We start from the raw sequence: 11,098 nt of genomic DNA, 5'->3' as shown, positions 1-11,098 counted from the left end.
TGTGGTTACCGTTGCTGCTGCTGTAGGTGATGTTGTGTGTGTGTGTGTGTGTGTGTTTACCGTTGCTGCTGCTGTAGGTGATGTTGTGTGTGTGTGTGTGTGTGGTTACCGTTGCTGCTGCTGTAGGTGATGTTGTGTGTGTGTGTGTGTGTGTGTTTACCGTTGCTGCTGCTGTATGTGATGTTGTGTGTGTGTGTGTGTGTGTTTACCGTTGCTGCTGCTGTAGGTGATGTTGTGTGTGTGTGTGTGTGGTTACCGTTGCTGCTGCTGTAGGTGATGTTGTGTGTGTGTGTGTGTGTGTGTGTTTACCGTTGCTGCTGCTGTAGGTGATGTTGTGTGTGTGTGTGTGTGGTTACCGTTGCTGCTGCTGTAGGTGATGTTGTGTGTGCTGTGTGATGTGATAATCACTGGCAGCATCACAAACACAAACATCAGCAGAAACATGATGAAATTCAGAAGCACCAGGAAGCGCAGGAATGAAAAATACGACAGGATTCCCGTCCCAAACATTCCTGCGAGAAACAATCACACACAGGAACAGATTAGTGTGTTTCAGACCCCCCATCATCTGATGAAACGAAAGAAAAGCCCTGGCATCACAGCGATCACATGCAGGGTTTCTCACACACTGATTTATCTGTGGCGGGTCACCACAATATCAAAACTGACCGCCACAAATAGATTTTCCCAAAGGCTTTGACTTTATTGAATAAACGTTAGCACTGACGTTTGAGAATCTAAAGCCAGTGAGAATGTTTTATATCACTGTATTTTAGAAGGTAACCGACTGCATTTATAAACTTTTCACTATCATTTTAATTTATTGCATCTAATGCCTGATAAAGCAGTGTTTGTGAGCTCAGCGCTGCTCTCCCGCTCTTAAAGCGCCTCCTGTTGGCAGAAATGTAAGTTGCTAATACATATACTGTACACGGGGCGCCCCACAAATAGAGTGTAAGGCTGTGGGAAACACTGCCATGAACATCACAGAGACGGTAACAGCACAGTTAGAGACACGGACCCTCGATGAGATGAATATCTGCCCTCCAGAGCTGCAGAGACGAGAGGACATCCATCCCGTCCTCCTTGAGACGCTTCAGAGATCGATGGACATTGAGTCTCCACAAACCCCAGCCGGTGAGAGCGCCGCCCTGCTGGAGACGCTGCTGCCTGCGCACGCACACACACACACACACACACACACACACACACACACACACACACACAGAGACACACAATCAGACACAGAGACACAGAGAGAGAAACACACACACACACACACACACACACACACACAGAGACACAGAGAGAGACACACACACACACACAATCAGACACACAGAGACACACACACACACACACACACAATCAGACACACAGAGACACAAACACACACACACACACAATCAGACACACAGAGACACACAGACACACACACACACACACACACACACACACACACACACACACACACACACACACACAATCAGACACACAGAGACACACACACACACACAGAGAGAGACAGACACACACACACACACATACACACAGAGAGACACACACACACACAGAGAGAGACACACACACACACAGAGAGAGACACACAGACACACACACACACACACACACACACAGAGACACACAGAGAGACACACACACACACACACACAGACACACACACAGACACACACACACACACACACACACACACACACACAGAGAGAGAGCCAGTATGTCAATAGCTGAATGAAGAATATATGAGCCAATAGCTGCTCGCATAAAATTCAAGGCATTGATGTTTGTCTACAAAACTACCACTGGCTCTGCTCCATTTACCTAAATTCATTACTTCAGACTTATGTGCCTCTAGAAGCTTGCGTTCTGCAAGTGAACGTCGCTTGATTGTTCGTCCCAAAGAAGCACAAAGTCACTTTTACAGACTTTTAAATTAAATGTTCCCTTCTGGTGGAATGACCTTCCCAACTCTATCCGAGGAGCTGAGTCCTTAGCCATCTTCAAGAATCGGCTTAAAACACATCTATTCCATCTTTATTTGATCCTCTAACTTTAACACTCACTATTCTAATTCTATTCTTTAAATAAATCTAACTTCCTTTCTAATCTTTTTGTATTCTATTTTCTTTTCATTTATCATACCGTTATAAAAAAAATGACACTAGCTTGCTCTATTCTTTTTCTATCTGTTTTCTTTTTATTGTATTATTTCATTATATTATAAAATCCCATGCTATGTGTACTGTGTTAAGCTAACTGAGACTTGTTATAGCACTTATATATCATTGCGCTTTTGTTTTTGATTGCTTCCATTGTCCTCATCTGTAAGTTGCTTTGGATAAAAGCATCTGTTAAATGACTAAATGTAAATGTAAGATGTGAATAAATAACTATATAGTACAGCTCTATATGCCAACATGGTGATATCTAGTTGCAGCATCCACACACTCACTTCTCGTGCTGCTTCTCCTGCATGCTCTTGGGAAGCTCCCTCACAGGTTTGAGCTCCTCCCCGCTGTGGACAGGTTTCTGCTCCGCCCATTTCCCACTGTTGATTGATGGCTGTCTGCCCCGCCCACTGCCCCGCCTCCTGCTGCTGGAGCTGGTCTTCCTCCGGTACAACAGAGACTGATAGCTGGGCAGCTGCTCCAGCAGGAGGTGACTGGAAGGAGCCCGTCGGTCCGGGACGAACACTGATGCACAGAAGTGTGTGAGTGTGTGCTCAGGGCACTTAATATTACACATCTGACCACAATAATGCCTCACATTTTAAGATAAAACATTTGTGTGTCAAGATCAATATTCCTAGTATAAACAGTGTTTAAAATCTCTTAACTCTTTGAAGGACGGCAGCGCACAGAAGCATTCTTTGTTCACATTGGTTTAGAGTTACTGCTAGTTTTAATGTAAAAGAAATGTTTTAGTTTTGTCGTGGCCACGAGATATTATTTCGAGTTTAATGCACAAACAAACCCATGTGACCATAGCAACCTGAGATTATCAGAGACAGATCAGATATTTTTATCCATCCCACAGTCTGCTGATTGTGTCTTTTAATCTAATATATGTGTATATTAGGCTATTATTATAATCATTATTATTATTTTTATTATGATGATGATGATATAGGCTAACCATATATAATAATTAATATTCTAAAAATATAATATTAATTAAGGCTATTTTATATTTATTGTTATGCTTATTTCCCATTTTAGGTTTGTGTACTGCTTTAACTAACGTTTACATTAGCGTTCTGTGTAATGATCTGTGAGGATTTCCAGTCAGGATTTAGACCGTATCATAGTACTGAAACTGCTCTCCTTAGAGTTACAAATGATCTGCTCTTATCATCTGATCGTGGGTGTATCTCTCTATTAGTTTTATTGGATCTTAGTGCTGCGTTTGACACAATTGACCACAGCATTCTTTTGCATAGACTTGAACACTTTGTTGGCATTAATGGAAGTGCATTAGCATGGTTTAAATCGTACTTATATGACCGCCATCAGTTCGTAGCAGTGAATGAAGATGTATCATATCGATCACAAGTGCAGTATGGAGTACCTCAAGGCTCAGTACTAGGGCCGCTACTCTTCACGCTTTATATGTTACCCTTGGGAGATATCATCAGGAAACATGGCGTTAGCTTTCACTGTTATGCTGATGATACGCAGCTCTATATTTTTTCGCGGCCCGGTGAAACACACCAATTTGAAAAACTAATGGAATGCATAGTCTATATAAAAAAATGGATGACGAGTAATTTCTTACTGCTAAATTCAGAAAAAACAGCCTAAAAACTCTGCTTGTAATAACCTAGAACACTGTCTAAGACTTGATGGTTGCTCTGTCAATTCTTCGTCATCAGTTAGGAACCTAGGTGTGCTATTTGATTGCAATCTTTCCTTAGAAAGCCACGTTTCTAGCATTTGTAAAACTGCATTTTTCCATTTCAAAAATATATCTAAATTACGGCCTATGCTCTCAATGTCAAATGCAGAAATGTTAATCCATGCATTTATGACCTCAAGGTTAGATTATTGTAATGCTTTATTGGGTGGTTGTTCTGAATGAGCTCCTTTTACATTATACTCCTCTACGTCCGCTACGTTCTCAAAACTCAGGCAATCTGATAATACCTAGAATATCAAAATCAACTGTGGGCGGCAGATCCTTTTCCTATTTGGCGCCTAAACTCTGGAATAACCTACCTAACATTGTTCGGGAGGCAGACACATTCTTGCAGTTTAAATCTAGATTAAAGACCCATCTCTTTAACCTGGCTTACACATAACATACTAATATACTTTTAATATCCAAATCCGTAACAAGATTTTAAGGCTGCATTAATTAGGTAAACCGGAACCGGGAACACTTCCCATAACACCCGATGTACTTGCTACATCATTAGAAGAATGGCATCTACGCTAATATTAGTCTGTTTCTCTCTTATTCTGTGGTCACCGTAGCCACCAGATCCAGTCTGAATCCAGATCAGAGGGTCACTGCAGTCACCCGGATCCAGTACGTATCCAGACCAGATGGTGGATCAGCTCCTAGAAAGGACCTCTACATCCCTGAAAGACAGCGGAGACCAGGACAACTAGAGCCCAGATACAGATCCCCTGTAAAGACCTTGTCTCAGTTGCTTTGACGCAATGTTGTTTTGTTTAAAGCGCTATATAAATAAAGGTGACTTAATGCTATATAATACCATATTATTTAGCAAATTCTGTAAACTCCTGACAATTATTCAATTAAGTTTTGACTTTATTGCATTTCCGCCTTTGTGACAATAAATAAGTGTTGTTTTCATTTACACATGAAACTAGCAAATTATTAATTTATAATTAAAATTAAATTTCTGTCATATATTGTCATACATATGTCAGGCATTTACGGTATAAATTATTATTTACAAAACTCTTCAGGGCTGTGTGTCCCTAAAGGATCGTAAACCAGATGATGATAGTTTGGCAAACAATTTAGGCTTTAGATGCTTTTGGAAAATACAGCCCTGAAGAGTAAGGGAAAATAAACTAAACACATAACGAATATAAAAACATTACCAATAATAATAACAATAAAATACACAGACTTACAAGATTTGTGGGATGGATGAAGATGTTTTCTTGTAGGCCTATTTTATTTTATGTAACATTTATTCATAATAAACATTCAAACGCTGTCTACATCGTGTGCAGTAGAGTTAAGCAGGTTACACTAACCTAGGGCTGAAACGATTCCTCCAGTAACTTGAGTAACTCGATTACAAAAAATGATAGAGGCAAATTCCTCTGCCTCGAAGCCTCTTTTAATTTAATTTAACTCTCACGTCAGGTTCTTACGCAATGATTTTTTTATGTGACACAACAGTCACTCAGAAAGCGGAAGGAGACACAAGCGCTGCATCTGAGATCTGATACTGCAAGGAGTCAGCAGTGTTTTGATTTGAGGGCGCGGGCAAACGTAAAGAGAACGTCGTGGCGTGTGTCCATTGTAAGACAGAGCTGGCATAACACACCTAGGGCCATATGATTTCCGTGATGCAGAAAACACGGAGGGAATCGCGGAATCCAGTCATGAAAATGGAATTTACAGTTAAACGCGGAATGGCAGGGAATTGGCCAAATTTTGAATGAATTAATCAAAAATAGGTCACTGCACTTACATCAAATCACAAGATGGACTAATATCTGTAAATATTAATCCGGAACAGTGTATTTAAATATGAATCCTGCATGTTCTGCATGTCTCTGTTAATGAATGGAGCAGAAGCGCGTCTTCGTTTATTAACACACTTAAGTGCGCGAGACACTCGCAGTGATTTCAGCGTCTCCTGTCTCACTAAATAAGGATGTGAACACATGAACAACATCTCCAGAACTGCTCTGACAGTCTCTTCATGAGCATTTGACCGTTTGATTTGAGTAAAACTAGCGTCACATCACATACACAGAACTGTGAAGGTATGTCAACCCGCCAAAATAAAAGTCTGGTTGTTCAGCAAAATGTACATAGCCTACTACTAAAATAAATGTAAAAAAAAAAATAAGGTTTAATCACACAACATTTCTTCCATGTTTTATTTTTAATAGTAAATCCCCTTTGTTTACCAAAAAGTTAAAGAGCACCTACTATGGCATTTAAAATGTTCCAAATATTGTTTTAGAAGTCCCCAACAACAGTTTTGCATGCATGCAATGACAAAAAAGACTTTAGTTTTCTTATAATATGCATTTATTTTTACCTGTTTTGACAGCGATTCTCAAATGATTCGTTTAGTGAATCACTTTTCAAAACCCTGCCTTTACGTGACGTTAGCGAGTATAGCCCAGAGTTCATGTTGTAAAAGCACAATCAGTCTTTCTTTGCTTTAGCTTGATGCATAAACATTACGTTTTTACCAAAAAAAAAAAAAAAAATGCAGTTACGTTACTACGAGGTATGACTCTATTCTTAATGAAAACTCCGAAAACAACGACAATTCACATATCTCATTGAAGACCTAGAAGCTAAACAGTGCTTACACAACAAACCAAACAATTATTAAGCATGCTACATAAAACATAAAAGCAACAATTATTAATAACACTTACAGGTTGTGATACGGAGGAGGAAGCTGATGCAAATACACTTGGAACTGAACCTCCCTTCAATATCAGCCGGCTCGCGAATCCAAGTTTGATTACATTTAAGTTAGTAAAGCAATCGTCTTCAAAATGGCGTGAACAAAGCACAAGGCTCGGACTATACTTCTGTGCTACAGTTGTATATATGAATTGTAGCCACTTAGTCTTCAAATGCTCATCCTTGGGCGGATGAAAAAAGTTTGCTTTTGAGTCGCACTTCAGAACACAGCGTCTCGTCGCCATGATGTTTTCTAGTTTTCACTGGCGTCTTGAAGCGCAATAAGTGGGCGCATCGTATTCAAATAACTAGACAAGTTGACGTCATCTAGTCAGAGAAAAAGCTTCGCTGAGTCCCAATTCGCCTACTTATACTACGACCTAAAAGTGTTGTAGGGAAAAAGTACATACTTTTGAGTGTGTAGCAAAAGAGTATGCACATTCTGGGACATACTTCGATGACGTCATGCAACGTGAACGACAACGTGGTTGCCTATTTACTAGGGCTGCACGATGTGTCGTTTAAGCATCGATATCGCGATGTACGAATCCACGATAGTCACATCGCAGGATGTGCGATGTAGGCTGTCGTAGCTGATCCGTTATTCATTAACTGTACGGGCCACCTGCTCCCCGGCCCTTGACGAATGTGATTCGCGGATTAATTGCACAGCTAAACCATCATAGAGTGAAAGCTTATCATTGACAGGACTGAAAAACACATGCAAGTTTAGCAGGGCAGAGAGAGAGGGAGCGCGAGAGAGACAGAGAGAGAGAGGGAGCGCGAGAGAGACAGAGAGAGAGAGGGAGCGCGAGAGAGACAGAGAGAGGGAGCGCGAGAGAGACAGAGAGAGAGAGGGAGCGCGAGAGAGACAGAGAGAGAGAGGGAGCGCGAGAGAGACAGAGAGAGAGAGGGAGCGCGAGAGAGACAGAGAGAGAGAGGGAGCGCGAGAGAGACAGAGAGAGAGAGGGAGGGCGAGAGAGACAGAGGCCGGTGACACACTGGCTGTGCGGCGTGAGCGTCGCGTGTCTGAAGCGTCCCAGAAGCCTGGTGGCTGCCTCGCGTTTTCGGTGTCTTTACACACCAGAACCGTGCCTGACGCAGCGCTGGCACGCTGCTGCTAGAGAGAGAGAGCGCGCGCGCGAGAGAGAGAGAGACAGAGACAGAGTACATTAGAAGTACCATCAATGTTTATAGAAATGTATATGGGTTTATTTTGCATGTAATTTTTTTCTTCTTTTTTTTCCTCTTATGAATATATGTATTTTTGTTTTGTTTGTTTCTATTCTGATATGTACAATGCTTTGGCAATATGTACCTTTGTATGTCATGCCAATAAAGCAATATGAATTGAATTGAGAGAGAGAGAGAGACCAAGAGAGAGCGAGCCGTTTTCAAACAACACAAGCTCTCTCTCCCTCGCGCATATTAATCAATTGACACGATGGTGTCGATGTTTAAATCATTTAAAATGAGAATGTAAGTGTGCTCACCCCATTTGTTTGTAAGAAAAAATATTGCAATATATATCGCAGAAAAATAAAATATCGCAATGTAATTTTTTCCCAATATCGTGCAGCCCTACTAGTTACGCACACCACAACTGTTAACGTTTCATTCATTCTTTATGTCCAATAAAATTTTATTTACTATTCTCAACTTTTTTTTCATTGTTTTTTTTTCACAATACATTTTACTATGTGTGCTTCTACCAAGTTGAGGAGTGAAGAAGCAGGGCGTCGTCGTCGTAGAACCAAACGCAGGTCGTTTGTGAGGCGGCTGGTTCTGATGTTCATGTGCAATGTGTGTAACGAAATAAAATATAACTTTAATTAGGGTTAAACATTTGAATTCTTACACTTAAAAGCTGAGGGCGCATCTCCGCTGCTGCTACAGCTGCCATGTTTACATCACCGCAAAGCCATCGCAAAGCTCCTCCCTCCCGCACGCAATGGGTTGTGGGCAATATTAGCACTAGTGTGCATTGATCTGCACTTCGAATTCTAACCGGAAATAGTAGACCATCCGGGTATCTTTGGAATACTATTTTCAACATACTACGATTTGGGACGTACTAATTCTAGTTTCGCATACTATTTAGGACGGATAGTATGCGAATTGGGACTCAGCATCGGTCTTCTAACGATTCATAAAAATGACTCTGAGTCGACTCTTAATTTTGAAAGTAACTTTATATACGGTGCACTGTCATATCTCAAACTTTGCAGGATGTCTTTGTTCACTTAGGTCTATGTTAAAGACTACATGAAAGGTAAATGTCAAAATTCCATGATAGGTGCTCTTTAAGTTTGCTTAATTTTCAATAATTAAAAGATAAATTAATGTGTTGTGTTTAATGTGCATCTAAAAAAATGCTTTATTTAAAACCCTAAACTTTATAAAAAAACTGAATGGCACTTAAATGCACTTAATTCATCTGTCAACTTTATTGTCATTGTTCACAGTACAAGTGCAGACAGAGAAACAATTGGTAATAATTAAATGTTTATTTTTGATGTATGCATTGCATTCTATGCATTTAAAAAATACATTTTTTTTCTAAAAAAGAAAACTAAGTTGTTAATTTTAAGAGACCCAGGAGTGTTATTTTATATTGCATAATTAATATTGCATTTTTATTAAGCAAAAACGCATTTTATCTGATTACTCGATTAATCGATGGAATTTTTGGGTATAATACTCGATTACTAAAATATTCGATAGCTACAGCCCTACACTAATCGCTTTTTTAATGATGAATATAACAGAGCCTGCAATGACAACAGGAAATAAATACATATTTGGGTGGTGAAATATTATAATAAAGTGTTTTAAGACAACCCATGTAATTTAAATACCTTAAAAAAAATATAATAAGCCATAAGAGAGCTTGTGTGAATTAGGCTAACTTACCTCTTTGCGTCTCTAAACAGCACTGCTATTACCTCACTATTGAGAAATGTCATGTGTAGCCTTTATGTTGCTACACTACACGCGAACTGATCGAATCATCAGAAAAGAGCACTGACAACACCTTTCTGTGCAAACTGCGTGACCGTAATTACTGTTAACTACGCGAAGTGATATGGAACTGTAATGCGGTCAAGAGAGCTGCCTGGAACTACGTTCGACGTGCATTTCCCAGAAAATAATTACACACCTCAGAACGTTCGTCAGCCAATCAGATTCAAGCATTCAACCGTCCCGTAGTATAATTATAATTATTATATCATATAATAGATATTTACATATAAATCTGCCTCCTCATTTTAAAACACCACCGCGAATAATACACATTTTACTTTATTACGCTGCTTCCATAATAAAGACCCATTTTGAATGTTTACGTGCTTTTCTTCACTTTAGATATGAAGTATTCCAGCATTTCAGAAATACAACGTTACCTTCTGGTGTTCAAGAGTGCTCAAAAAGGGTTTAAACACTGCATTTTGAATCGATTTCTTCACTTCAAAACAGATTTTTACAGTGTGAGAAAAACACCGTCATCCTGGATCGGACGGCAGTAAAATCACCAACTAACGTTAACCCCTGTAATGGTGTAGTGTGTTCTTCTTCATCATCTTCATCTTCATCATCAGACGCGTCGAGACTCGCAGTGACGCATACTTTCGGTTCGCGACTCACGACAACAAAACAAGCCTAGCTTCAGACTTTACAGTCGAACATCGAGAGAAACTCAGACTGAAGTAAAACACGCGGGTGTGGCGGGTTTCATATTTCATCGGATGGCCATCGAATCATCACATTAACCGTGTTAAACCTCGTGTGTGTGATTACACTTCACAAGAAGTTACGCGCAACACATATCATCATAATCATAAACTTGTGCCGGAACTCACCCGCATCAGGGGCGTCCATCCGTGATCCGGATCAAAGTGTCCCGCGACGACCGCTTGTGTGTTAATAACGAGTCTGTCGCGTTACTGGGGTGTGTGTGTGTGTGTGTGTGTGTGTGTGTGTGTGTTCGACTGGAGGCGGCGCTGCGCAGACCGAGCGAAACAGTGCATGACGGTTAGAAAACTGACTCCCTCTCTCTCTCTCTCTCTCCCTCCCTCACACACACACGCACACACTCTCTCTCTCCCTCCCTCACACACACACGCACACACTCTCTCTCTGTCTCTCACTCTCCCTCTCCCTCTTACACACACACACACACACGCACACACACACACACACACTCTCTCTCTTTCTCCCTCCCTCACACACGCACTCTCTCTCTCTCTCTCTCTCTCTCTCTCTCTCTCTCTCTCACACACGCACACACTCTCTCTCTGTCTCTCACTCTCCATCTCTCTCTCACACACACACACACTCTCTCTCTCTCTCTCTCTCTCTCTCCCTCCCTCACACACACGCACTCTCTCTCTCTCTCTCTCTCTCTCTCTCTCTCTCACACACACACACACATAGTCTCTCTCTGAAT

At 40.8% G+C, this 11,098-nt stretch overlaps 2 protein-coding genes across 3 annotated transcripts in view; one reads left to right on the top strand and one right to left on the bottom strand.

Moving 5' to 3' along the window:
• The window catches only part of LOC127939267 (transmembrane channel-like protein 7), a 16,015-nt gene extending 15,985 nt beyond the window's left edge, over positions 1-30 (top strand). The window contains exon 12 of the mRNA XM_052536114.1: positions 27-30. Coding sequence (XP_052392074.1) covers positions 27-30 — 4 coding nt within the window. The remainder of the gene's footprint in view (positions 1-26) is intronic.
• A 207-nt stretch (positions 31-237) lies between these two features.
• LOC128021640 (transmembrane channel-like protein 7) lies at positions 238-10,676 on the bottom strand. Of its 2 annotated transcripts, none has more exons than XM_052608951.1 (4): positions 10,512-10,676; positions 2,471-2,711; positions 1,022-1,170; positions 238-512 (listed from the first exon to the last, which is right to left on the bottom strand). In XM_052608951.1, exons 1-4 carry the CDS (start codon positions 10,528-10,530, stop codon positions 253-255), a joined length of 669 nt encoding a protein of 222 aa, XP_052464911.1. In that variant the 5' UTR covers positions 10,531-10,676; the 3' UTR covers positions 238-252. The 2 variants fall into 2 exon arrangements, with proteins under 2 accessions (XP_052464911.1, XP_052464914.1); XM_052608954.1 differs by lacking the exon at positions 10,512-10,676 and adding an exon at positions 9,565-9,842 and having other exon boundaries at positions 334-512.
• Positions 10,677-11,098: the final 422 nt, after the last annotated feature.

This window comes from Carassius gibelio, chromosome A2 (assembly GCF_023724105.1).
Source record: "Carassius gibelio isolate Cgi1373 ecotype wild population from Czech Republic chromosome A2, carGib1.2-hapl.c, whole genome shotgun sequence".
Classification (NCBI taxonomy): Eukaryota; Metazoa; Chordata; class Actinopteri; order Cypriniformes; family Cyprinidae; genus Carassius; species Carassius gibelio.
This window is presented reverse-complemented; position numbering and strand designations above follow the sequence as displayed.